The 26100-nt window shown below is 36.0% G+C and overlaps 5 protein-coding genes across 6 annotated transcripts; 4 read left to right on the top strand and 1 right to left on the bottom strand.

The window, feature by feature from the left end:
- Positions 1-5729: 5729 nt before the first annotated feature.
- On the bottom strand, positions 5730-11260 carry LOC130724620 (galactokinase-like). 2 transcript variants are annotated; one of them, XM_057575894.1, is made up of 13 exons: positions 10935-11256; positions 10660-10838; positions 10488-10534; positions 10049-10143; positions 9784-9866; positions 9584-9652; positions 8765-8950; positions 8082-8216; positions 7782-7916; positions 7083-7153; positions 6579-6656; positions 6174-6315; positions 5730-6095 (listed from the first exon to the last, which is right to left on the bottom strand). In XM_057575894.1, exons 1-13 carry the CDS (start codon positions 11095-11097, stop codon positions 5985-5987), a joined length of 1494 nt encoding a protein of 497 aa, XP_057431877.1. In that variant the 5' UTR covers positions 11098-11256; the 3' UTR covers positions 5730-5984. The 2 variants fall into 2 exon arrangements, with proteins under 2 accessions (XP_057431877.1, XP_057431878.1); XM_057575895.1 differs by lacking the exon at positions 5730-6095 and having other exon boundaries at positions 6231-6349; positions 10935-11260.
- A 1375-nt stretch (positions 11261-12635) lies between these two features.
- LOC130723808 (cell wall / vacuolar inhibitor of fructosidase 1-like) lies at positions 12636-13646 on the top strand. Its single transcript, XM_057574944.1, has one exon. The coding sequence runs from the start codon at positions 12734-12736 to the stop codon at positions 13298-13300; it is 567 nt and encodes a 188-aa protein (XP_057430927.1). The 5' UTR covers positions 12636-12733; the 3' UTR covers positions 13301-13646.
- Positions 13647-16098: 2452 nt separating this feature from the next.
- Positions 16099-17105, top strand: LOC130723687 (uncharacterized). Its single transcript, XM_057574798.1, has one exon. The coding sequence runs from the start codon at positions 16215-16217 to the stop codon at positions 16860-16862; it is 648 nt and encodes a 215-aa protein (XP_057430781.1). The 5' UTR covers positions 16099-16214; the 3' UTR covers positions 16863-17105.
- Positions 17106-19501: 2396 nt separating this feature from the next.
- Positions 19502-20507, top strand: LOC130723810 (uncharacterized). Its single transcript, XM_057574946.1, has one exon. The coding sequence runs from the start codon at positions 19644-19646 to the stop codon at positions 20250-20252; it is 609 nt and encodes a 202-aa protein (XP_057430929.1). The 5' UTR covers positions 19502-19643; the 3' UTR covers positions 20253-20507.
- Positions 20508-24297: 3790 nt separating this feature from the next.
- LOC130726948 (uncharacterized) lies at positions 24298-25174 on the top strand. Its single transcript, XM_057578266.1, has one exon. The coding sequence runs from the start codon at positions 24373-24375 to the stop codon at positions 25018-25020; it is 648 nt and encodes a 215-aa protein (XP_057434249.1). The 5' UTR covers positions 24298-24372; the 3' UTR covers positions 25021-25174.
- The last annotated feature ends 926 nt before the right edge of the window (positions 25175-26100 follow it).

Raw genomic sequence — 26100 nt, 5'->3', positions numbered from 1 at the left:
GTTAAAGACTACCCAATTGCAAGGCTCACTTGAGAAATAGCCAAGTCGAGCGACAGGCAAGCATCCTCTAAATGGCCCCTTGGGTTGTGGCGAGCAAAGGACCCTCGCAAGAGATCTGAAGGCGGGCTACACTCATTCTTGGAATAGACAACCTAATTTCGAGGACTTTTGGGTAATTTATTCGGGATCATAAAAATCTCTATATTTTATGGTGACATTTCCCTGCGTGGCGAGTAACCCTCTTATTTTGTGAATGATTCGCCTATGTATAAGGCTCGCTGGTGTATATGATTCTCCAACACTCACAACGTGTGTGGACTATTGGATTGTATTTTGTAAGGCCTAAGGGTCCAATTAGAAACTAGATTTATATTTTTCCTATTATAAAAGGGAAATATTCACTTGTAATGAGGAGGTTTTGTCACTTGACTTAAAACAAAACGACAACTAAGTCTTAGGGCCCGTTTGGTGGTCAGGATAGGATATGATAGGATATGATATGTGAACATGATATCAACAGGATAGGATAAGAGCAGGATAGACTCTTATCATATCCTGTGTTTGAGGTGCACATGATAAGAACATGATATGATAAGGAAAAATGTATCAGATTTATATTTGAATAAAAAATACATTTAAAATTGATCATTCTATTAAATTTAATTTCTTTACATTTTCATGAATGAGTCTATATTTTAAAATAAATAAAATTAATTTAAATTTTATTAATTAGCCTATTTTATTGTTTTGAAGATGCCCTATATGTTAAATAAAATTATGCAGTTAACCGATTGGTTTTCACTTAGTTGTGACACGTGATAATTAACAATAAAAGTTAACTAAATTAAGAATATTATTATTTCAAAAGTACTTTATATTTGAATTATAAATTATTATATAAGTAGATAAGTAGTTTTAAATAATAGGAGATGAAAATAAAATTTAATATATTACTATTAAAAAATCAATATTTGTAATCAATGTTTTTCACTTATTTGTGACACGTGATAAACAGTAAAATTTAACTAAATTAAAAATATTATTATTTCAAAAATACTTTATATTTAAATTATTATATAAGTAGATAAATAATTTTTAGATAATAGGATATGAAAATATTAAATTAGTCTATTATTATTAATAAATCAATATTTGTAAGTGAGTAGTCTATTTTACTATTTATGAATAATAATTTTATTTATTTTTATTTTAGTTAAATTAATATTTTTATATTTATTAATTAATATTATTATAAATTATAAATTATATAATATTAAAATAAATTAATTTGGAGTTAGGATACTGAAAGAAAATATATAACTGGTATCCTATCCTGCTATATCCTAGCTCCCCCTCAGGATAACTTTTACACATGATTGACAGGATAGGATAGGAGACAGGATAGTGTTATCATATCCTGCTGGCGCAACAAACAACAGATAACAACAGGATATGATTATTATCCTGTCTTATCCTATCCTGTCCTGGTCACCAAACGGGCCCTTAAGAACTATAACTTTTGCAGGGTTTTGGCCTGGTTTCTGTCATCATTCACTACCAATTTTAAGAGATTTTTGGATATGGTATTAGAGTTCATAGAAGTGAAAATTTGAGATTTTTTTATTTTTGAATGAAGTTTAATATTTTGATTTGTGAGTGTTGTTGGAAATAACATCTAAAATTATTAAATTGATTCGGTTTGTTAAGATTTTTTTTTAAAAAAAATGAGAATTTGAGTTTTGCGTAGAATGATAATTAATTAATTATACAGGAATTTAATTTGCAACAATTACAATTTTGAGAAGAACTAGAGGAATAAAAATAACACTTAGTTGTGATGAACAAAATGTTTTTTTTTTAAATGATGATGAACAAAATGTAATTAAACCTAAAATTAATTTTTCCTTATGTTAGGTGTCTAAATTTTTTGATAGTCAAATGTCTATGCTATATTCTGTTAAATTGAAAGAACAGAGATTGGCTTATGAGAAGTGAGAATGTGTAAAACCCAAACGCGTCTAATTTGATGGTTGGTAATAGAGTACTAATTTTCTGCATTATGGTCAAATTAAGCGTCTTAGATCTTAATACATGATTAATCAAGATTCGGATATTTTCTGTTGCACTTGGATATTCTTAGTTGAGCTTGAGCCAACATAATTGTCAACTTTTCTTTTAATTCTTTTAGCTCGATAATTGCAACGTGATAGTCACATATAATAATGGCTTAATACATCAGAAGGCCCCTGAAATTGTAAAGGGAATCAGTTTCAGGGCCTGTAAATTTTCGCATCAAATTGGGTCCCTAAGAATTTTTTTTTAATTCAATTAAGGCCAAATCTCAATTTTGTCCTAGTCATCAGTGACACCTGGCTTTTATAAGTTTTTTTTTAATTACAAAAATAATTTTTAATTCCAAGTCAACAAAATAATCAGAAAAAAAATTTAAAAAACTTAATAAAAACCTAATCTAATAATCCTAAACTAAACAACCTAATAATCTAATAAACCTAATTTAAAAATCTAATCTTCAACACCATATCACCAACCCAGAAACCCACCGCAACCCACGCCACCCTCACCCCCAACCGGAAACCCACCCCCACCAATCGCAACCCACCCCACCCTCACCCCCAACCCCACCCAGAAACTGAGCCCACAAAGAGAAGATGAAGAAGAGGAAGAGGAGAGGGAGAGGAACAACCTTGCGATCAGATCTAGGCAAGAAGAAGCACCACCAAAACCCAGCACCCAGCTCACCTTGTCATCATCTTCAACATCTCACCCAGAAACTCACCCACCTCGTAACCTACCCCACCCTCACCTGCAACCCACGACAGAAACCACCCCCACCCAGAACCCATCACAACCCACCCCACCCCACCTGCAACCCAGATGGAGGACAAGAGATAGAAGAGGGAAATGGCGCCATCATCTGAGTCTGTTCCGCTCTACCTCATACCACCACCACCACCCCCACCGATTCCCCTTTCGTTTGCTGCTATTATTTTGGTTGTGGGATCCATGAATTTGACAAAATGCAGAAACAAGAGTTTCCTCTCTCTCTCTCTCTCTCTCTCTGTTTCTCTCTGATTCAGATTCAGATTCAGATTTCAAAGACGGTGAGAGGGGCTTCGCTTCGTGCTTCTCAGTGGAAAATGAAAGTGGGGTGTGGGTTGCTAGTAGTAGCTCTCAGTGGACGGTGGCTGAATGGGAGGGGTGGAGAACGACCCAAAACTTGTCTCTTTCGATTTTGTGGTGGTGGAGAAGGAGGAGGTGTTGATAATGGTGGAGAGGGAGGGATCATAAGGGTTGAAGCTGCGGGTTGGTGGAGGGTTAGGGTTGAGGGTGGTGTCGGGTTGAGTTTCCTGGTGGGGTGGGGGTTGGGTTTTTTTTTTGTTAATTTATGATTTGGAATAAAAAATTTAAGTTTTCAAAATTTTCAATTAAAAAAAATTAGAAATGCCACGTGGAAAAGCTGAGTAGGCTAAAGTTCGAGCCACATCATCTGCTGGACCACTTTGTCCTTAATTGAATTAAAAAAAAAAATTTAGGGACCCAATTTGATGCGAAAATTTTTCAGGCCCTGGAATTGATTCCCTTTACAATTCCAGGGGCCTTCTGATGTATTAAGCCTATAATAATTGAAGAGTATGGGTTTAGGGAGATTCATGAAGCCACATGAAGAATGAGAGCTGGGTAGGGTCAATCTACCTACTAATTTCACACGGTTATCCATCAGCATTGCTGAACATGAATTCTTTGTATCCTACTAACCAGAGCGGTATTCAATGCACTAATGTAGGGAGTTCACCAATGTTCTACACAATTTAGATTTTTATATATCTGTCATCACTCATCACATTTGAACAGAGACAAAGTATGGGAGGTTGAAGTGATTTGAAGACAGGAGATGGCTAAAAATAATTGAAATGGATAATTTAATCAATAAAAACTATTTTAATGACAATATAAATAAATTAAATATTAAGGACATGGAAAGAGAGTTTAGCCATGCAGCCTGTTCCGTGGAAATTGGGTGTGGAAAGCGGTTGTCCCGGAAAAGGTGAGAGTTTTTTCGTGTCAGGCGATGCATAACTCTCTCCCTACCGCTGAGATTCTTCATCACCGTGGGGTGAATATCCATGTCCTTTGCCGCCTCTGCAATATGGAGCCAGAGTCCCAAATCCATTGCTTGCGAGATTGTGGTGCAGCTCGACAGGTGTGGAGTAATTTGGCCTTGTCGTTAGCTTCTGATTTCTATTCAGCGGGGTCAATGGCAGAGTGGGTGGCCTCGGTTCCGCGAGCTTCCGCTGCATCTTTGCTGCTTCATGCGTGGTTTATTTGGAGAAGGCGATGCAAGTTTGTCTTTGAGAACATCCTTGAGCCTTGGCAGCTAGTTCTCCCCCACGCTGCTGGGATAGACCATGTGTTGCGCGAGAGCCTGGTTGAGATGACCCCTACCCGTGAGCCTCGCTGGGTCAAATGGCGTGCGCCGCCAGATGGTTGGGTGGCTTTGAATACTGATGGATCTTCTCTTGGTAACCCAGGGCGGCCAGGAGCGGGTGGCGTGGTGCGAGACACTACTGGAACGTGGCTGTTTGGTTTCTCTTCCTTTGTTGGTGTCTCTGAAATTCTCAAGGCTGAGCTTCTTGCCATCCTCTTTGGGTTGCGTCTCTGTTGGGAGCGTGGTATGCGACATGTGATTGTTTTCTCGGATTCTCAGTTGGCTATCACCCTTCTCCAGCGAGGTTGTGGGCGTTATCATGCTTATGCAACAGTGTTTGACATGCTCCGAGAGCTTCTTGGTAGAGTCTGGCATGTCCGATTTGAGCATATCCTCCGAGAGGGGAATGTTGTAGCTGATTTGCTTGCGAAGCAGGGAGCTACTGGTGATAGCCTCCTTAGCGTCTTGGAGAACCCCCCGTTGGATGCCATCGCAATGTTGGCGGAGGACTACCGTGGAACTCACTTCTTGAGGCGTTAGTCTTTTTTCGTTTCTTTAAGCAGCTTTGTACCAAAAAAAAGGACATGGAAGTTTAATTTTTTTAATCCATAATGAATCTACAATCTAATTTAATTTAATTAATAGAAAATAATTTAGATCATATATAATTTTTTTTATTTTTTTGAAACAATTTTTTATTATATTCGATAGTCATGTATGTAGTTTAAGTATTGGAAAGTAAATTAAGAAAAATAAATTTTTTGTTTGCTTGAAATAATGAATTAAGGAAAAATTGACATTGGTATGGATTTAATATGAAAACTTAGAAAATACTACTATGTCCAAATATGATAACGGCATGTGATTTCACGAGAAAATATGCATAAAGTGACTTTGTGAAAAAGAGAGTAAATATCAAATTAATACATTGAAGGTCTACCACGCTATTTAGTGAAAATATGATCTACATGAAATTTATTCAATAAAAAATTAATTTACAAACATATTTTAAAATATGCTACTTTAATTCTTCATATGGTTGGTTGTTCAATTAGTAGTTTCCTTTTACTTTTACATTTAAATGAGATGAAGCTTATGTGTGGCCATTGTTTTTTGCTTAGAACTCTTCAGCTCTTGGACCTGGATTTGATCCATTGGGCCCTCAGCTCTCTGATGTACATGATCTCAAGGGTAGGTGGGTATCAATAATGCCTTTAATTAATGACTTACAATTTTCATTGAAGTTCCTATTCGTGAATTATGTACATACAATTTCACCATATTGCACCAAAAAAAGGCCAATTTTAAATAAATACAAAACATTTTTTTGGGTAAGAACATCATTTGACCACTACGAAAGGTGACTTACTAATGTTCAAGATAGTCATTATTCATTTAGGTCAATGTAATTGGTAAGCATACCAGAAGCAACTAATTGACAATAATGGTAACATTTTAATCTTATTCCATCAGAGTTTGCATATGGCAACCTGCACTTTCTCAGCCATTAAGAGTGGAGTTGGTCAAGCTAATGATTCTAAAACTTTAAAATGGCAGCACCACTCGATGGCTTAGAAGCAAATACATAGAGGTCGACATTGTTCTCCTTGATCAGGCCCTTGTCAATTCTTGCTTGGTAGAAACGTTCCTGAAATGGATATAGAATTGATTAACTTAATTCTAGATTTCTAATGTTCATTAGGATTGCAAATTTATGATAGCAAACCTTCAAAGTAAGGATAAATTGAGGAACAATGTCTTCTTTCACCAAGGCAACAGCACAACCTCCCCATCCAGCTCCAGTAAGCCTCGCCCCAAGAGCACCATTGTCACGAGAAATATTTACGAGTTCTTCCAACTCTGGACAGCTGATTCCACAAATAACAACTTTATCTTTATGTTCTGAAAAAGGAGATTACATTGTACAAGCAGTACTTTTCATTTTGTCATTTGATTTGAAAATCATCCCGTACAAAGGGACATCCCATCTAAAGAGAATCTAATACTTAAGAAAGTGCAATTTTTTTAATAATGTAATGCATTCCGAAACCTAAAGTGTCAAGTAGGCTGGACAAGTCTTATTTCAGAGAAAAAATGTTATTCAAATAAAAAGGCCGTGCATATCATTTACCTGCATTCATATAAAACACTGCAGCTATGATGACTCTCATTCATAAGATCACCAAGGTTCTTTAGCTTCTCCTCATCACTGAAACAGTAATTAACAGTTAAAATCCAAGAAACATGCTGATCACCTAAGAGAGGGTCACGAAATATGGAAACTGATAAGATGAACCCTGAAGACATATTTCGGTTAAACTAACAATGCCAAAAATATCAAACCTCAACCCTTTTATCTACTAAGATACATATTACTATATTAGAAATTTAGAATATATTCAACGTGGTCCTCCTTTAGTTTATATTCACAAATTCATACACCAATAGTGATTGCAGCTAGGCCCTATGTAGAATCGCAGGATGCAGAACAAGAATACTTTAATCTTTATACATATCCTTAACCAATTCTTCTCAAATTTATCAAGCTCTAGCCTTTTAGCCAGTCTATAAATGTCTCCAAAATCACATAAAAATGAAAGAGCATTCATGATATTACCCTTAAGAAAAAAATCACCTTAGTTCTGATGATACAGTATCCTTGAAAGCGTGCACCCTTTTGGCTTCAGAGTACACGTGTGCAGCTCTCTGGAAAAAAAAATATGAACCAAAATTAAGTAGCAACATATTAAAAGGATAGATGTTAGCCATTACAGGCAATGAGAAGTAGTTGCAGGAGGTAGCACTGCGACCACCACCATTAACAACCAAAGCATTTTCCCCATTAGATGAGTTCAGCTACATAGATTAAATGGTGTCATAATGTCCTATCATGAATCATATCTATTCTAATGATGAACCATATTGGGAGTAGCACCATGCAACACCAAAGCCATAATACAATCCAAGAAATAAGTCCTGCGTGAAGCCCTTTAGATAATCCTAAATGCAATTCAAAGACACAACTAGTTTGTCATTAAAAACTAGAAGTTTCTGAAGCAAAGGGCCAAACAAAAAGTTAAGCATATTTAGATCCTAAAATGGTCATGCAAATAGGACTAGAAATAACTCTACTACTGTGACTTATATGCAATCTATAGAATAAATACTATACTATCCCATCAGTTACAGAAATCCAGAACCTTCAAGTATAACTAACACCATTTGAAATTGTAAGTAGCTGAAGCAAAGTACTGACAAACAAGTTGATTCTGATATTGACATGGCTATACTAATGGGATAAAAGTAACTTCGCTAATGGGGCCTTAAAAGGTACCTGATGTAACTTGTAGTGCTTAGCTACTTTTATGACATCCAAATAAGCTGGATTACTGCTAAAAGATGAGGTCAAGTTTTCCCCAGTAATTTCTTCAATTTCATCAGCTGTATAAGGTTCTTCCTTCAAAAACTCCTGCACGCAAAAGAAAGTTATAAATTTAAACATGAAAAGGATTAAGATTTATGTGTGAAAGACAAAAACAAGTCTAAACAAATTATATAATCAATTTCACAAGCATATCATGTGCTTTGTTGACAAAGCTAATTTTGAGGATGGCATCATACCAGCTAAAATTACCTTGACAGCCAGGACAGGATCAGAGGAGTTACGACTATTGGCAAATGATATGCATAAACCTTCAACATCAGATAGTGTTTTCACTTTTGATATTGCCTCTTGTGGATTCATTCCTAGTTTTATCCCAAGCACTATCTGGAAAATTTGACAATTACACTTCTTGAGTTTAAAAATATAATTGACAACACAAGTATTCACAAGTTGCAGGTCCACTAAACAGCTACCTGACTGACATTATCAATTATTATGCACATTTTTTAAACTGGCAGTGCTATAATGCTAATTGATAAGGAGAAGAATGAATGAGTGAAAATCAAAAGCATGGTGCATAAAATAAGTATACTAGGGTTGAGTAACAGAGAGAGAATTGTCACCATAATCACATTTACCATTTTCAATCAACTAGAATAGTAATAGCTTTCCAAATAATCAGTTAAAGTTTTCTTATGTAAATAACCAGAAAAAATTACTCAATATCACCATAATTATTCAGGTGAAAGTTAAACAGGCTTTTATCCATTAATATTGACAAGGGAAAGATGCAAGTAAATGCAGCAGGAAGATCAACTGTGCAAGGACTGCGAAGGTCAAATCCACAATACCATTCCACCCCGAACCTCCATACCTAACTCCAGCTGCAAATAAGAATAAAGAAAATTGAACTTAAGTTGCAAAGCACTTACAGAAGCCAAATGGCATTCAAGAACCCTATTATTATAATTTGTAGCAGCGGTAACAGCCTTCTGAGACTCTGCCAAAGAATGGGCAATCACAAAAGTTCCACCAGCAGGAAGTTTCACATCTGTTGCACGGATTGGGTTGAAATCAATCAGCTCAGCGAACCCAGCTTTTCCCATGACAGAGATTGCCTATGAAGTAAAAGAAAAAATATAAATCTAGGTACAATGTCAGAACTCAGAATGTGCAAAGGAGTAAGACAAATTGGCATTGGAGTCTTGTCCAAACAATGCATTGAATAAAATAATGTGTGCCTACCATGTAAAAGTTTAAAATTATTTATAACAACAAAAAAAGCCATTTTCCCACAAGGCAGAGTCAGTTACATTGATCAAATGACTTGAATTCAAAATTATTCACACACACATACAAACTATGACAAGTAGACATTGCACTATTGCTCCATTATGAGTTAAATCATATAATGATTTTAAATTGAGGCTACAAGCATAGTGACTTAGCAGAAACCAGCCTTACAAATTACAGAAATTAAACCATCTGTAACATTTCCAACTCAAAAGACAATAGAATTTACATACATCACCCAGAATAAATAGATTAACCTCAGAGAACATATATTTCAAGTATAAGTCAAAAGCAAAATTAGTCAACCAGTTCAAATTGATACGATGGTCTGCAAATTAGTTGTGAAGGTCATTCCATGGGGAGATGAGTTAAAGAAAACGACCAATGCTCGGATAGGTAATTGGGACTTATTCACATTAAAATAAAAATAGAACATATATGAAAAGATGGAATACAACCTGATCCATCCCCCCAGACTGTGTACCAATGTGCCGTTCACACACACATGTAAGTTGTGCAACTTCTTTCTGTCCACAATACACATAAGTTAGTAACAGAAAAATAACAGAAAAGGAGAATACAGAAAACAAATAACAAAAATATTTTCGAAAGCACAAAGTAGTACACAATATACAGCATAAGAAGCATAGTAGCATACCTTTGGAAAGTTCACATCAAAAGCAGCCATAATAGCAATTGTGGAAGAACAAACAAATGCTGCAGAGCTCGATAGTCCAGAACCTGTATAAAGATAAACATTTTTCATTGAATATAGCCTCATTAATAATCAAAAGACATGTCATGTCTAACAGAGCTTCAAAGAGGGCACGCAACACGCGAGGTTCATTTAACGATAAATTTGGATATACCCTCAGTAATAGCACCAATTCTGATTCTATTCTATTCTAAACAAAAGAACACACCTGTGGGAACTGTTCCATCAACAAGGACATCAAGCCCAACCGGTGGACCAACATCAACTCCTTTCGATTTCGCATAATCATGAAAGCCTTTATACCTGCAGAAACCGTATTATCTTACATGTTTATACATTGGAAAATGATTAAACAGTACGAAACGAAATTTCGTTTCCATTTCTGATTGGTCAATAGAAGATACTTTGGTTTCTAGCATTGAATGATAATAATTTATTTTCACCAATTGTAAACGGCCATGCAAACATTCGGCTGTTTCGTGTGGTCATTCATTCGGCCTAAATAGAAATGCTCTTATACATTACATCACTCAGTTAAACAACAATACAAATCTAACTTTCTCACCCACAAATTGCAAAAATTAGCTTAAAAACAACCATATATTAGGAAATATAGGAATTTTTTTTTAAATAAAACAAAAACTCACCCACAAATAAAGTAGTGGCCCCATTTGTGATTCTTCAAGTCAAGCTCCTGCATGAAAGTAAAAAAAAAACGCAAACAAAATACATAAAAGCCAAAATGAATGATTAAACAACATGCAATGAAATTATTATCATTATTATATGAATTATTCAGAGTAATTCAAGATATTGGACCTGGTTAGGATCAGCAGGATAAGTACAAGTAGCATAAGCTTGATCATTAACATTAGCAATCCTAAGAACATTTTGATCTTCGTTTTTCCGAATGGCCACGATCGTGTCTTGCCGAATTGCCATAGGTAACACCGAATAGCCTTCATAATCAATGTGTTCCCCGATCAAGTTCACTCTCCCTGCCATGACAATAATAGAAACCGTCATAAATTAACAACAACAATCAATCAATGTTTTCTCTTGGTTTCAACAGGGAGAAGAGAAGAGAACCGAACCAGGAGAACGAGCCATGAGTTGAGGATTGTGACCGAAGATGCTGAGAAATTTAGACTTCAAATTATCGTAACGAAGCTGAGCTTCTTCCAGTTCAGAACCACCGCCGTATACAGGTTCCAGCGTTTCGAAAACAGGGACTGGAAGCTCTTCGTGTTTCGCCATTTTTCTGAATCACGATTCAACTCTCTGCAATTTCACACAGAAACACGCTTACGAACACTCACCGTCTCTATCGAAAGCTTTTCAGGTGACAAGAACCAAAACGGAATCGTTTTTAAGTGACGTGCCTGTTTTGAGTAATGGACAGATTATCAGATAGCTATGGATACCATTTTTGGTTTTTGTATTTATCATTTTCTTAAATTGTTTTTTTTTTCACCTTCTGTACTGGGATTGGATTTTAGGTTGAAGTGTGAATTAGGAATAGTCAAATTCTGATTGATTATAGGATCACAGCCTTAACTCTCGGATTACATTTTTTAATTTTTATATATTTTAGTTTACCAATTTGTTTTTCTCTTTAAAATTGTTGATATTATAGAAAGAAAAAAAACCAATCAATCAAATCCATAAGGGGTCTTAAAAAAATTAATGGATGAGATATTTTATTTAGCAGAGATGTATGTGAATTGACCCAACGGATGCGGTCACCGTAGTAAAAAGTGTTTGTTTGAACTCTCAATTTAGGGAATTTGTTTCTATGAGTCGCACTCTTTGAGATAAAGTTTTAGTCTTCATCAAAGTCGGGTTGAAATTGCGAGAATAATATAATACACAAAAGTAAAATATGTCATTCCGAACAGTTCTATGAATTTAGAGGTATTCTTTGCATAGGATAGCTTATTTAGTAAATTACAACCTGATATATTAATAATTGTGTTTAATTTAGCAACTTTGTCAGTTAAAGATTTTCTTAAATAAAAAAAAAACTATTGGTTTCCATAGGTCTTTCTCCATCTTCATATCCATTACCAGGCATTAAACTTTCGGCTAGATGATGAGGGAGTCCAACTATATACTATGTGCTAGACGTTATGAATTGCTTGTATTAAATATAAGAAGAATAATAATACATGTACCACCAAAATAGGGCATACCGCATACACTTTAGGACACTTTTTTTCTCTCATACTCTAGTTCGATCACAACATTACTAAATATTTATCACGTATCTTCTCTCTCTTCATATTACTCTAGTGATCTATACTCATTCGACCTATATTTATATATTTATTGATACAAGAAGTCCATAACTATGGACTTTTATGTATGTACAAATTATGTAGGTCCACAGTGATCAAAACGTCAACATGAATATTTGTATTACAAAGAAACATATCATCAAAAACATATGAACAGGCCCAAAAGAAATTATGGGCTTTTATGTATGTATAAATTAATCTTTACATGTAAGCTTTGCATTACAGATATTAATTTCTTTCATGAAAAAAAAGAAAGTTGACCCATTGTGTTTCAAATGTCAACAACAAGTCCAATGTAATCAAAATAAAAGCCCATAAAAAAATTCAGAGAATTCAAGTAGTAAATTCTTAACAAAAAATAGAAGAATCATTTTGAACCATTTGACTTGAGGGGACAAGCGAGAGCAAAGGGAAGCGTCAAATATATTTTCCTAAACTGGTACAAATTCAAACCATTGATTCATTTCACTGCACCTATAAAACCTTGGCATAATCCAATGTCCTCATACAGAACAATAAACTAAACCAAATTGTCCTCCTATATATATCCTTTGTGTTCTTTAATTAGAAATTCAATTATCTTCGAAGAAATCAAGATGAAGTTTTCAAGCATTTCAACCATCATTCTCATCTCATCCCTCCTCATGATAGCACCAATCCAATGCCATTTTCAACCAAGCTTAATAGAGAACATATGTCGCACAACACCACACTACCACCTTTGTGTTTTAACATTGAAAACACAGCAAATTGTGATCCATGACATGGCTTCATGTGCTCGCGTGATACTTAAGGTCATGATCGCTAGAGCTCCGGTGGTTCTGGAGCGAATTCAGACTGTCCTTGCTGCGGCTAACAATGAGCCGCAATTGAAAACCGCAATGGATAGTTGCAGCAATTTTTACACACAGATAACAAAAGAGCTTCTGCCAAAAGCGCTTAGTTGCATGGAGAAAGGTGATTACAAAGGTGCACAACAAGGTGCAGATGCTGCTGGAAAACTTGCTGCTTCCTGTGCAAGCAAATGCAACAACAAAACTGGTGGCAGTGCTGGTGCTACTTCGCCTCTCGGTGATAGTAATCTATATGTGCAGAACATGTGTTCCATTACCGTCTCCATCACTAAGCAATTGGGCCAAACTCAAGCAAATCACCAAAATTAATTTGGCCTAAACTAATTAATTATGTGTATCTAGCTAACAGTTTTGGATTAGCATATCCATATATGTATATGTAGTAGTATCTATAGCCTTCATAAGTTTTTATTTTTTTTATTTTGATGATTAATAATTGTGGGTGTACATAATTTGTACATACATAAAAGCCCCTAAGTTACGGGCTTCTTGTATCAATTAGCCTTTTAAGCATACATAATTTGTAGTACATACAAATGGTACGCTAGCTCAATTCATAAAGTGTAGTAGCTAGATAAATCATGATGTTTTATGCTAGCGAGCAAAATGAATCACAAATCAAAAATAAATTGCTCTTGACAGAAGATTCAAACACTGCTAACGAAATTCATGCCACTGATGCCAGGATTTGATTTCTTCTTCCAATAACATTTTCATCAAAAGAGTTCTCAAGATCAAAAGAAATCTTAGATGAACAGCGTATGACATCATGAAGAGTAATGATATATACACACCTCATTTTTAAAACACTTCATTTCCACCTCTTTTTGTTTCTATCTCTCTCCTCTTACCATCTATCACATCTCATACTTTCTCTCCCTTACTTTTTCTTTTCTTACTATCTCTCTCATCATTCCACCTCACACACCTCAAAAGTAACATTACTCCATCATGAATCATGATCCACTTTTCTTTTACATGCAATTAGAAACCTGTATTTTACATTTGACCTGTTTGCCGCAATATTTGGACACTTGCAATAAATTGGGATTTGACATTTGACCTGCCTCCCCAAGACTGCAAAGCTACTCTGTTGCACACCTACACTGCGCCCCATTTCAATCACCAAACCCTCCTATCTGCCCCTCCCTGTCACATCCACAAATGCAGTAGAAACTTTTTCCTTTTTCCATGCTCCATAGAGGTGGAATCAGATGTTGAGGGTTTATCCAGATAAATAGAGCTTAATGGAAAGGTTGATGGTTGATTATTGAATAACAACAATAATTTATTCACACATCATTATTTTTTCACTTTAATTTATTTTCACATAATTTTGTATTTGCTTCTTTTTTTCTTTTTCGATAAAAGAAGCAAAAGAAAAAGAAAATAAAATAGAAGAAGAGACTAATGCCTCAAGAAGACAACACCAAGGGCATCAGCATGCAACAAGGTCGTGACACCAACTAAAGAAGAATCCCAAAACCACGTCGATCGAGCTCACATTAGACGCTTTGAGCTTGGCTAAGAAATCAGCAACATCATTTCCTTCACAAAGTAAATAGTGGCAGTGGACTACCCAACTCCGACGAAAGAGACTCTTAATGCTACTAATTATACAAGCATATATTACCTATTATATCTCTTCTTTTTTACTTTTTTTTTTCTTTTCTCTCTAATTTTTCACCCCTTTTCACCTCTTAAGAGGTATAAACAAAACTTTTTTGATTGCATAATGTTTAATCATAACCTATAGATAGATTAAGTTTATAGAATATGGTGGTTCAAATTGGACAGTGCATTAAAAAAAAAAATGGAAGCTTGATTTTAATGGTAGAAGTGTTCATTTCATGAAGAATATGATGAAGGAGATGAAAGTGCTAAAATCAATAGGAAAATAAGGATTTTCTTTTTCTTTTAAAATTTAATTAATTTCATATTATTAATGATACATGTGTCAACCCATAAGTAAACTAATACATGTGTACGATATTGCACACCAAACACAAAAGTAACTCAAATCTGGGTGTAGACATAATCAAATTATTCTATAATTTTAAAGACCTAAACGCAACGATAAAAAGAAATTAAACCCAAATCATAATTAACTCCATATGAGCATTTTTAACACAAGTTTATACATCGGTCCTTACTCCTTAGGATTAAGCAAGGTTGCTCTTATTTCTCCTCAATAGATAAACTTATGAGGAGATGCTTGTTGCTTGAAATTAAGTAATGATTTTTTTTCTCTTCTACATTAACAATTCATTCTCTCTAATACATTATATAAAAATATAAATATAAATTGTTCATGGAGATAATTAAGAATTTTCTTTTTTGGTTTCCTAAGGTATCTCCGTACAGTTGGTATCATGAGATTAATCTCGGAGACTCTTAGATCACGTTAAGTGATTAGGTCTTTTCAACAAATATTTCTCTATACGTATCGTTCAGAAGTCGAACTCTAAGTGTGTGTTTGGTTTCAAATCTGGAGAGGCCAAACGTGGATCCAGAAATCCAAAAGCAACTATTTCTTGCTTCTGCAAACGTGGATCAGGGCCAAACGTGGATCTGCAGAAGTTTTCCAAACACACACTAAATTAAATGATCAAGAACTTTAACTATCTATTAGTTGTGTGTGTCGTATATACAATTAAATACCTTTTCAGAGTGGAATTGCTTATGAATTTCTTAGGGGGCGTTTGTTACAAGTTATCAAAAATCATGCCCGGGTAAGTGGATTCCCAGAGATATTATCATGTGAATGTTATTCCCAGGCATCTTTTAAAAAAGTGTTTGGTTGATAAATTCAATTCTCTTGAGAATGAAGTTTGGAGAAAATCAATGTAAATTGGATGCATGAGAATCCACAATACCCGGAAATATTTTTTCTGAAACTTGTACCAAACATGAGAATGTTACATTCTCAACCTAACTTACCCGGGAATCTTTAAAGATCCGTTCTACCAAACGCCCCTTTATATTGTATATTCCATTTTCCATTTTGAACCCACAGAAGTAGTGCTACACAAGAGACAAAAAGTGAGGTTCATTTATGATCCACCACCATAAAGGTGTTCGTACTATATCAAAACCCACAAAACGGGAACCCAATCGCGCGAGCATAAACCCACCAGAACGCACTGCACGTCTGCACTGCAGTGACTGCTTTCTCTCTCTTGTTCCTCTCTCTCTCTCTCATCCCAAACGGCGATTCCCTAAAATGGCCACCATCCACCGTCGTCGCTACCGTACCAACGACGACATCTTCACCGTCAAGCTGCACGGAACCAAAATAACCGTCACGGTCACCTCAACCGCCTCCGTCGTCAAGAAATGGCTCAAGTCCACGCTCCACATTCACCGTTACCACCACCGCCATAGCGCTCTCGTCGTCGGCCTCGGCGTCCAGTGGACTTCAAACGCCCAACCTCCTCAACCTGCAGACACGTTGCAGCTCTGCATCGGACGCCGGTGCCTGATCATTCACCTCACTCACGCCCAGCGCGTGCCTCGTCTCCTTCGTCATTTCCTCTTAGACCGTAGAGTCACCTTCGTCGGGTTCTGGAACCACTCAGATCGGTCAAAGCTTGAAGACTACTGGCCTAACTTACAGATGTGGAGGAAACCTGATGATCTAAGAAAGTGGGTGGCTATGGTGTACGATGATCCAGAGCTGAAAAAGGTTCCGGTGCGGCGGATCGTGAGGACTTGCCTCGGGTTTGAAGTTGAGCAGTCGAATGAGGTCAGCGATAGCGATTGGGATGGAGAATATCTTAGCGATGATCAAGTTGTTTTTGCGTGTGTTGATGCTTACTGTGCTTTTCAGATCGGAAAGAATATCAAGGTCTGGAGTTTGGATTATTGTTAACAGGTAAAATCGATTTAACTCTGCTTTCAAAAGTGCTTGTTCATCAGAACCTGTCATAGCTTATAGTCCTGCATTTTGATTTTGAACTATGCCTAGCTAGTAGCTACTAGTAAAGCTTCACCGGTGGACTTGTATTATATTGACGGTGAAGGAAGTGTTCTTGTCTTTTCTTTCTATGTTTGCTCTGGTGTTTCATGATTCATGAATATTGATGATCGATTCCATGTTTTGAAGCTGCTTTAATGGCTAATCCACATAGTTTTTGGATATTGATTATGTTCATTGCTTTCAAACATTTCCTTTTGGGAAAACAACTTAATTAAGCGCTTATGGTCATAAGCACCATAAGCGAACATAAGAGCTTATTCATATTTCATAAGCTATTTTAAAAAGTTTATTGAAATAAATTGAAAAATAAGCTATATATAAGGATAAGCTCGTTTTGAATAGCTTATGAAAATAAGCTCAAAATAGCTTATGGTAGACCATAAACACCCTAAGTTGTTTTGACATAAGCGTTTATGTTATCAGATAAGCTCAAATAAGTTTTTTCAAACAAGGTCTAATTTTAATTAGCCGTCAATTCGTCGGTACGAACAAAGTTATTGAAAGCTCAGTCACAAATTCAGTTTGTGTTCTGGGAATTAAATCAAAGACACATTTAAGTTGAGGTTTTATTTTTCATTACTGATGAAGATATACAACAATTTGAATAATCTATCTAGCTACCACTTCGCATTATAAACTTTATAAATTGTTTAGATTAATTACATAAAATAAGATAACCCAAAATGATTAGAATGTATGTCGCAACGGTCAAAATAGTTGTTTGAATCCCTAAATCGATAGTTATGTTCTAGAAGCCGCATTCTTGAAAAATCTTTTTGTGGTTTGAAATTGCGTCAATTAAGTACGCAACAAAAAATTGTTAGAACCTAGGTGTGATATGGTTGAGTCAATTTGGTAACAATTGACACGGTAATGGCGCACATATTTTGCACATATTGATTACTCTCGCCCATTTGCAAAAGAGCACCTGTGGTACTATCACATTCCCTTGCACACGAAGCAGCCAGGTTTCCAGCAACAACTGCACTTTCTTTCACGCCATTATAGTCACCTCTGTCCAAACAATTCATTGCCTTTGGCAGAAGCTCCTTTGCTATCTTCGTGTAAGAATTAATGCAAGTGTCCAAACGTGATTTCAATTGTGGGTGATATGTTTGCGCATTAAATTTGTGAATTTTGTCCAATATGGCTGAAGCTTTGGCTGCGAAAATTTTAAGGATTAAGCGTGCACTTCCAGCAATGTTAGCATTGGATGTAAGTTGTTGTGAATTTAAAGTTGAAACGCATAGGTGGTAATCAGGGGTTTTTTGACATATTTGGTTCACTAAATTGGATTTTGGTATAGTGCATTGGGTTGGTGGTATGAAGAGGATGAATGATAGGGTAATCAGGTGAAGGAGAATGATGGTTGAAACACTTGAAATCTTCATTTAAAAACTAATTATACTTATCTTATAATTGTCTGAAGAACACAAATATTTGGAGGATAAGAAGGTTAAAGTTTATTGTTCTATTTCCGTGATGCAAAGGCTTTATAGGTACACTGAGACAAATTAATGATTTGAATTTATATACCAATTTAGGAAGTACTATATTTTGTCTCTTACCTTTGTGGTCTCTTGTCCATCAAGAGTCGTGGTTTAAAATCATTAGACTCCTAGTACTTTTTATTTCCTTTAAGTAATCTCTTTTTAGAGTTCCTTTTGTATCAGTTTTTAAAAATGAGTTATTTTATTTAAAAACAAATTTTTCTAACTTTTTAGGTGTTTATCACCGTTTTTAAAAATAATCATTATTTTAAAAAAAGAAATCAACTTTTTTTTATTCAAGAGGCTATAAAAAAGAAAAGTGGAAGGAAAAACGCTTAAGACAAGTTCCGCTCGAGAGAAATTAGTGCCAATTTTTGAAATGGAATTAATCATTAGACCAAAGTAACAAGCTCATAGGTCAATAGATCGTTGCATGAAACGGAATAACCCGTAAGGAGCTTCCTCTAACCAAATAAAATTGCTTAAACTAAGAGAAAACTTAGCTAAATAATAATGAGCAACACAATTTTTAGATTTACAAATAAAAGGGAAATAAAAAACATCAAAAGAAGATGATAAGAACTCTATCAAATTTTTTAAAAGAGAGACAAACACAATATTTTACATTTAACATTGTCAACTTCACTTGAGATTATCATAATAGTGGATAAAAACATCTAATTTTTTTTAATTGAGTGATTATCGGGCCAGTAAAAATGAGTTAAGAAACAATTTGATAAGGAAGCTTTGTTTTATTATTTAAATTGAGCCCTTTGGCCAAAAAGAGTAATGCTATCAACACTCATTTTGTCACTCTTCTTTCAACACTTTCCTAGTTTCGTTTTATAATGTTAATAAGATAGTGGTAAAACAAGTGTTAATAACATTTCTCATCGTAAAATACAAAAGACAGATAATTCTAATACAATTACTTTAACTTTAATTTCCAGTTTCAAAAAAAAACTTTAATTTCTAAACTTGCTCAACAAGCATGATCTTCTCATATCCTCCACCATACATGCGTTCACACCGTATCAAAACCCACAACGCAGGAACCCAATCGCTCACACAACCATTTTATCGTGCTTCAGGCACGTACCAAAAAGCACTGCACATTTCAGCGCATTTTTCTCTCCCACTCCCCTCTCTCTCTCTCTCATCCTCATCCTCATCCTCATCCTCAATGGCCACAATCTACAATATCCCCTTGTACGGAACCAACGTAACCGTCACCGAAACCGCCACCGCCTCCGTCGTCAAAAAATGGATCAAGTCCATGCTCTTCTTCCACCGCCACCACTACAACAACGGCACCCTCATCGTCGGCCTCGGCGTCCAGTGGACTCCAATCGGCCAAAACCCTCCGGCGGACACCTTGCAGCTCTGCATCGGAAGCCGCATCCTCATCTTCCATCTCACTCACGCCGAGACCGCGCCTCTCGCGCTTTACCAGTTCCTCGAAAACCCTAGCATCTCCTTCGTCGGATTCTGGAACCACTCCGATCGGTCAAAGCTTGCTACCTCCTGGGCGAATTTGGAGATGTGCAGGGATCCTTATGATCTCAGATTCTACGCGGCTATGGAGTACGATGATCCGGAGTTGAAAACTGCCTCCGTGCCGTGGATCGTGAAGAAGTGCCTCGGATTTGATGTTCAACAGAGGCCAGATGTTAGCATGAGTGATTGGAATCGAGAGTATCTTACCGCTGATCAGCTTCTCTATGCCTGCACCGATGCTTACTGTGCTTTTCTGATCGGAAAAGATCTCGAGGTTTGGGAATTTGATGATTAGCACTTAACAGGTAAAATCGATTCAACTCTGCTATCAATGAAAAATGCTTTGTTTAGATTTCAGAACCTTTCATAGCTCATAGTTTTGACTAGCTGGCGTGTAGTAGTAGTAGTAGTACTGCGTTTGAACTGTGCCTAGCTACTAGTATGTTTCACCGGTGGAGTAATATTGACGGTGACGGATATGTTGATCTTGCTTTGTTTGTTTCTAAATTTGCTCTGGTTTTTCATGAATGGTGATAGATTTACATTTTCAGTTTTACTAGTGATTCTGATTAAGCTCCTTTTTCCAAGCATTTCATGTACCAATTTGTTATTGTCTGATTTTAGCTATGATTTCAATTGAAAGATTGAGAGCGATTTCAATCTTTGCCAATGAATCAGAAATCAGAATAATAGGATCTTGAAAGTGAGTATTGAACACACTTAATGTGATTGACTACTTTTGGAGGTGATTAATTGCAATGATGTTATTAGAGAATGCAATCAATTAGGGGACTTATTAGCAAATTAAGAATGTGTTAGGAAAAGTGATTTATGGGGTGGGTTCGAATTTCAACTCATTCGACTTAATGCGGATTATTCACGTTGAAGCTACATTTTGACGATAACAATTATAACTTCTTTGTTAGTGTATTGAATTCTAACGCAACTAAACATACACTTGGTGGAGATGATTAAGAGCTTGTTTGTTTGCTATTTTGCAGCTTTTTCTGAAAAATGTTGTATGTTTTCCAAAACTGGAACTTGTTTTGAGATACTAACCACTTATATAAATAAAAATAGTTTTTATTATATTTGAAAAATCTCAATGATATTTACTGTTTTTTGTTTTATTTTTAAATTTACTGTTTTTTAATGGATGTAAAATGTCTAATTCAACAAATTTTCCTTTTTTGTTTGTTTTGGAAAACAATTTTTTAAAAGAGAAAATGGAAAGTACAATATCAATGTAAATTTTTGTTTTAAAATTATTTCCAAATGTTGTTTTTAAGAGATTGTCTAAATGACCCATGATAATATTTGGGTTAAATAACCCATGATTTAGGTGGACCAATTACATTCAAGATAATTAATTGAAATTTGTATATTTTATTAATCAATTAATTTAGGGTTAAATATGTGTTTGGTCCTTAAATTATACCCATAAATATAAAATGGTACCTGAAAAAAATATAAAGATTTTAGTCTTTGGAAATTTTATTTTTGATCTAAAATAGTTCCATGTGAATTTTTTTACTTCTAGTTCGGTCCCTCAAAAATTTATTCCAACAAATTAAGTCCTCCTCCCCTCATAATTATTTCAAAACCTAGAAATTCATATCTTCATCTCTAAAACCCCTCCATCATCTTCATCTTCAAAACCCATAAACTTCATTCATCTTCCTCTTCCACCAAAACCATCATCACCACCCAAACTTCATTCATCTGTACTCTATTTGAATTGTGCATAGCTTCTGCGGTTTTGTCTAGTGCTCAGTATTAAAATTAATGATTTGTTTGGGAAGGATTGGAGGTGGCGTTAAACTGAGTTTGAGTTTTTGGAAATTGCATATTGCAATACGGTTGCGGATTGCCTCGCCAAGTTTAGTACTAATTCGCCTTCCTCGGGTGTTCATTTTGTAAAAAGGCCTTATGTGGAGTTGCAAATCTTCCTTGTTATCTTCTCATATAATATGTTTGCGTTGCCAATTGACCTATTTAATTATGGGTAGATACACTAAATAGATGGATAAACAAGTATAAGACTTGTTTTTTTTTTTGTCAAAGATGAATGAAATATAACGTAAAGGATTGCCTCACGGCACTTACAACATGCGCATGTTTTAGCTGTGTGTATCAATTGAGTGTTCTTCATTTTCCTTGGGTTTGTGCATTGGTGTATCAGTATGTATATGGTCCAATTAATTTATATTTTCATGAGTCGCACGTACAACTATCACTAATATTGGGTTTACGGCCCACAATACGATTCAAATCCAATAGGATATTAATTGGGTCAGGATTTTACAAACCAATACTAGTTTTTCTCAAGTTTTGTTTGGATGAAAGAAAACTTTGTATATTTTAAAAATTGCTATTACTTCTCTTGCCTGGATCAATGACACTATTAAAGATAAATTGAATGGATGGCAAGGCAACCTCCTCAACCAAGCGGGTAAGGAAGTCCTCATTAAGGTTGTGATCCAAGCATCCCGTGCTACGATATGGCTATTGTGAGATTTCCGAAAATGTTTTGTTCAGCCTTCATCAACTCGATGGTGTCTAATTTCTGGTGGAGGGGCCAAGGGAGAGAGAGGGGTATTCACTGGAAATCGTGGGACTGCATAATACAAAGGATAGATGTTGGTGGAATGGGTTTTAGAGACTTCAATTGTCAGAATATGGCACACTTGGCCAAGCAAGCTTGGAGAGTCCTAACTAACCCTAAGGCCCTATGGGTAAAGGTCCTTAAAGCTATCTATTTCCCACATCACAATTTCCTAGATGCTCCATTGGGACATAAACCTTCATGGACTTGGAGAAATTTAGTAGAAGGGAGAGATTTTATAAAGGACTATGGAAGATGGGCAGTGGGAAGTGGTAAATCAATCAATGTCTGGGAAGCTTCCTGGGTTGCCAAAAGGGAAAAGATCAACAAACCTGCACTAGCTGCTGACCTACTTGTGAGTGACCTGTTATTTCCTGAAGGTGGAGGTTGGGACAGGCCAAGACTAGTAAACCTCCCCCCCCCCCCAGACTGTACAAAAAAACCTTTCCATAATGAGCCTGAAACTATTGAACACATGCTTTTATTGTGCCCATGGACCAAACCCGTTTGACATGGCTCCCCCTTACAATGGTCCATCAACACCATTGGACTAACAACCTTTGATACCTGGTTCTTGGAGCGTGTAAAGTTTCTCCTAATCTGCTCGCTGGATTCTACTCTTGATATAACCTTTTTATGCTGTCTACTCTGGTCAATTTGGAAGGGCAGAAATAGGGTAATCTTTGAGTCCAAAGATCCTAACCCTTTCCTTACCCTCCAACAAGAAGGGTAACTATTTACCACCGCTGGACTAGCTCATACATTTAAAGATAAAAATCTGAATACAGGGAAAGAGAAGCAACATAAAATTACATCTTGGAACCCCCCGCCCATTAATGTTCTAAAAGTTAATGTGGATGCTGCTTGGAACAAGGACTTGATCTTATCCTCAATGGGGGTGGTAATCTGCGACAACTTTGCCTCCCTTCTTGCGGGTGACCATAGGCTCTTACAGTCTGCCTCCCCTCTAGTGCCTGAAGCCTTGGCGGTTCGAGAGGGCCTCATCCTTGCTCACAACCTTGGGTGCCATGCGATAATCATTTAATCAGACAATCAGTCACTAATTGAAACCTGCAGATCTGGTTTATAAGTATATAGGGGAGAATTTTGTTTTAAAAATGTATTTTGTTATATGACTTCTCCCACGTTATATAACTTCACCCATGACCTTCTCGTACAAATTGTTTGCAGTTATATGACGTGAGAGAAGTCGATGCAAGAGTCGTCCTATTTTATCGACATTCTTGGAGATTGTAGAGACTTTATCTCCTCTTTTAGTTATTTTCATTCATCTTTTGTTCCTCGCTCCGGTAATTCTATAGTTGATCGTTTGGACAATGACACTTCTCATTTTCCCAATTCTAATTGGGTTGAAGACATTCTGTCACTTGTTTAGATGGATATAAACCTTTTACCTCCTTGATTCTTTTTTAATGGACGAACTTTTCAGAAAATAATAATTAATTTCAATAAATAAATCTAATTCAGTAAGTTAACTTAACCTCTTTCCGCTTTGAATTTGATTAAAAGTTGATTTCATTTGAGTGTTGTTTTCATTTCAGGTAAATAGAATTACATTTAATTTCTAAATAAAAACATAAAAAAAAAACTCTCAAACTTCCATAAGATACACATATCAGCATACACGTGTTTCCTACCACACCATATCCAAACCCAATCGCGCGCGAATACACAACCATATTAGCGTGTAGAGAGAGAGAGAGAGAGAGAGAGCGAGCTCTGCACAGTAGAGAGAGAAAGTTCTCTCTCTTACTTTCTCTCTCCTCCGTTCCTCTCGCCGATTCAAGAAATGGCCACAATCCACCGCCACTACACCCATCCCAACCACGAAGTCTACATTGTCGACTTGAACAGAACCAGAATAACCGTCACCGTAACCTCCTTCTCCTCCATCGTCAAGAACTGGCTTAAGGCCATGCTTCACTTCAACGGCCACCGCTACCGCCAACGCCGCCTCATCGTCGGTCTCGGCATCCAGTGGAATCCAAACGCCCTTCATCCATTTCCGCCGGACACATTGCAGCTCGCCGTCAACCACCGGTGCCTGATCTTTCATCTCACTCACGCCGACGGCGTGCCTTATATCCTTCACCAGATCCTCCTCGACGATGCAATTCGCTTCGTCGGATTCCATAACCGCTATGATCCAGACAAGCTTCTGCACTCCCCGCTCCAATTAAGGATGATCAGGTATCCTACTGATGTGGTAAAATGCCTGCGAATTCGGCACAACGATCCGCGTATAGAAAATGCTTCTGTGCGGCGAGTTGTGAAGAAGTACCTTAGGATTAAAGTGGAGCAGAGGGGAGAGGTGAAGGATAGTGATTGGAATCGATTAAATCTTACCGAAGAACAAGTGATTTTTGCGGTTGTTGACGCCTACTGTGCTTTCCTAATCGCAATCAAAATCCCGATCCGGCAGCTGGCACAGGTATAATCGATTTCATCAATTTCTCTCTGCTTCCAAACTGCATTTTAACTTGGAATCTGGATTGTATTGACAGTGATGTATGTGTTTTGTTGCTTCGTTTCTTTCTAATTTTTCTCTTGTTTTACATGAATGGTGACTGATAATCCATATTCTGTTGTTAATAATTGACAATCTAAGCTACACATACAGTTTTTCTAGTGATTTCTCTGTTTACGTTCCTTGCTTCCAAACATTTTGAAGCAGGGGATGATTCGGTATGAACAGAAATATTATACACAATCAATTTTTCTTCTGTGTGATATATAAGAGTATGCATGCTGTGTGTCAAACTCAAATCATCAAAAGAGAGTGGAAAGACTCTTCAATCTGCATAATATTGAAGTTGTTTTAGTTAACATAAATTGATTTATATACTTTAATTCAACTACTGTTAATCAAAAATGAATTAGTACTATACTTGAATTGATTTAAGAGCTCTTGCTACATGTTATATATAATAATAATAATATAGTAGTAATAACATGTAGAAGCATTATGAGAAGAGGTTCACCACAATAAAAAAGACCATGGTTTAATTTTATGAGAATTAAAAAAAAAAGAACTAGGCAGATTAAAAAAGACCTTGATTTAATTATACTTTTGATTACGAGAACTTTGATTTACCATACAAGAATAGATTGATTGGTCATTAAACATTCAAATTTGAGTAGAGAATTCACGTGGACACTTCTTTTATAGACTGTCAATTAAGGTATCAAGCAAATCAATATATAATTTAACTTCTCAGTGGGTCAGTATAGTAATAATGTAATATAGAACTTTTATGGTCCAAATAGAAGTTTTTGAAGATGGACCAATTTGATTTTGGTATAAAGTATAAACAACACGATTATCATTAGAATTGTCAAATAATCCGAACTAGAGATTTGATTACGGTTAAGAGTTAAGCCACTTCATCTCTTTCGGTCTTTCCCTCAGTGCATCTGTGAGAATCAAATATAAGTTTTTTCCATATACATGGTTTGCATTGCTAATTGAGTTGCCTCCTTCGATAGATGGATAAACAAATATGAGACTTGTATAGCT

The sequence above is a fragment of the Lotus japonicus genome, chromosome 6 (assembly GCF_012489685.1).
Source record: "Lotus japonicus ecotype B-129 chromosome 6, LjGifu_v1.2".
NCBI lineage: Eukaryota > Viridiplantae > Streptophyta > Magnoliopsida > Fabales > Fabaceae > Lotus > Lotus japonicus.
This window is presented reverse-complemented; position numbering and strand designations above follow the sequence as displayed.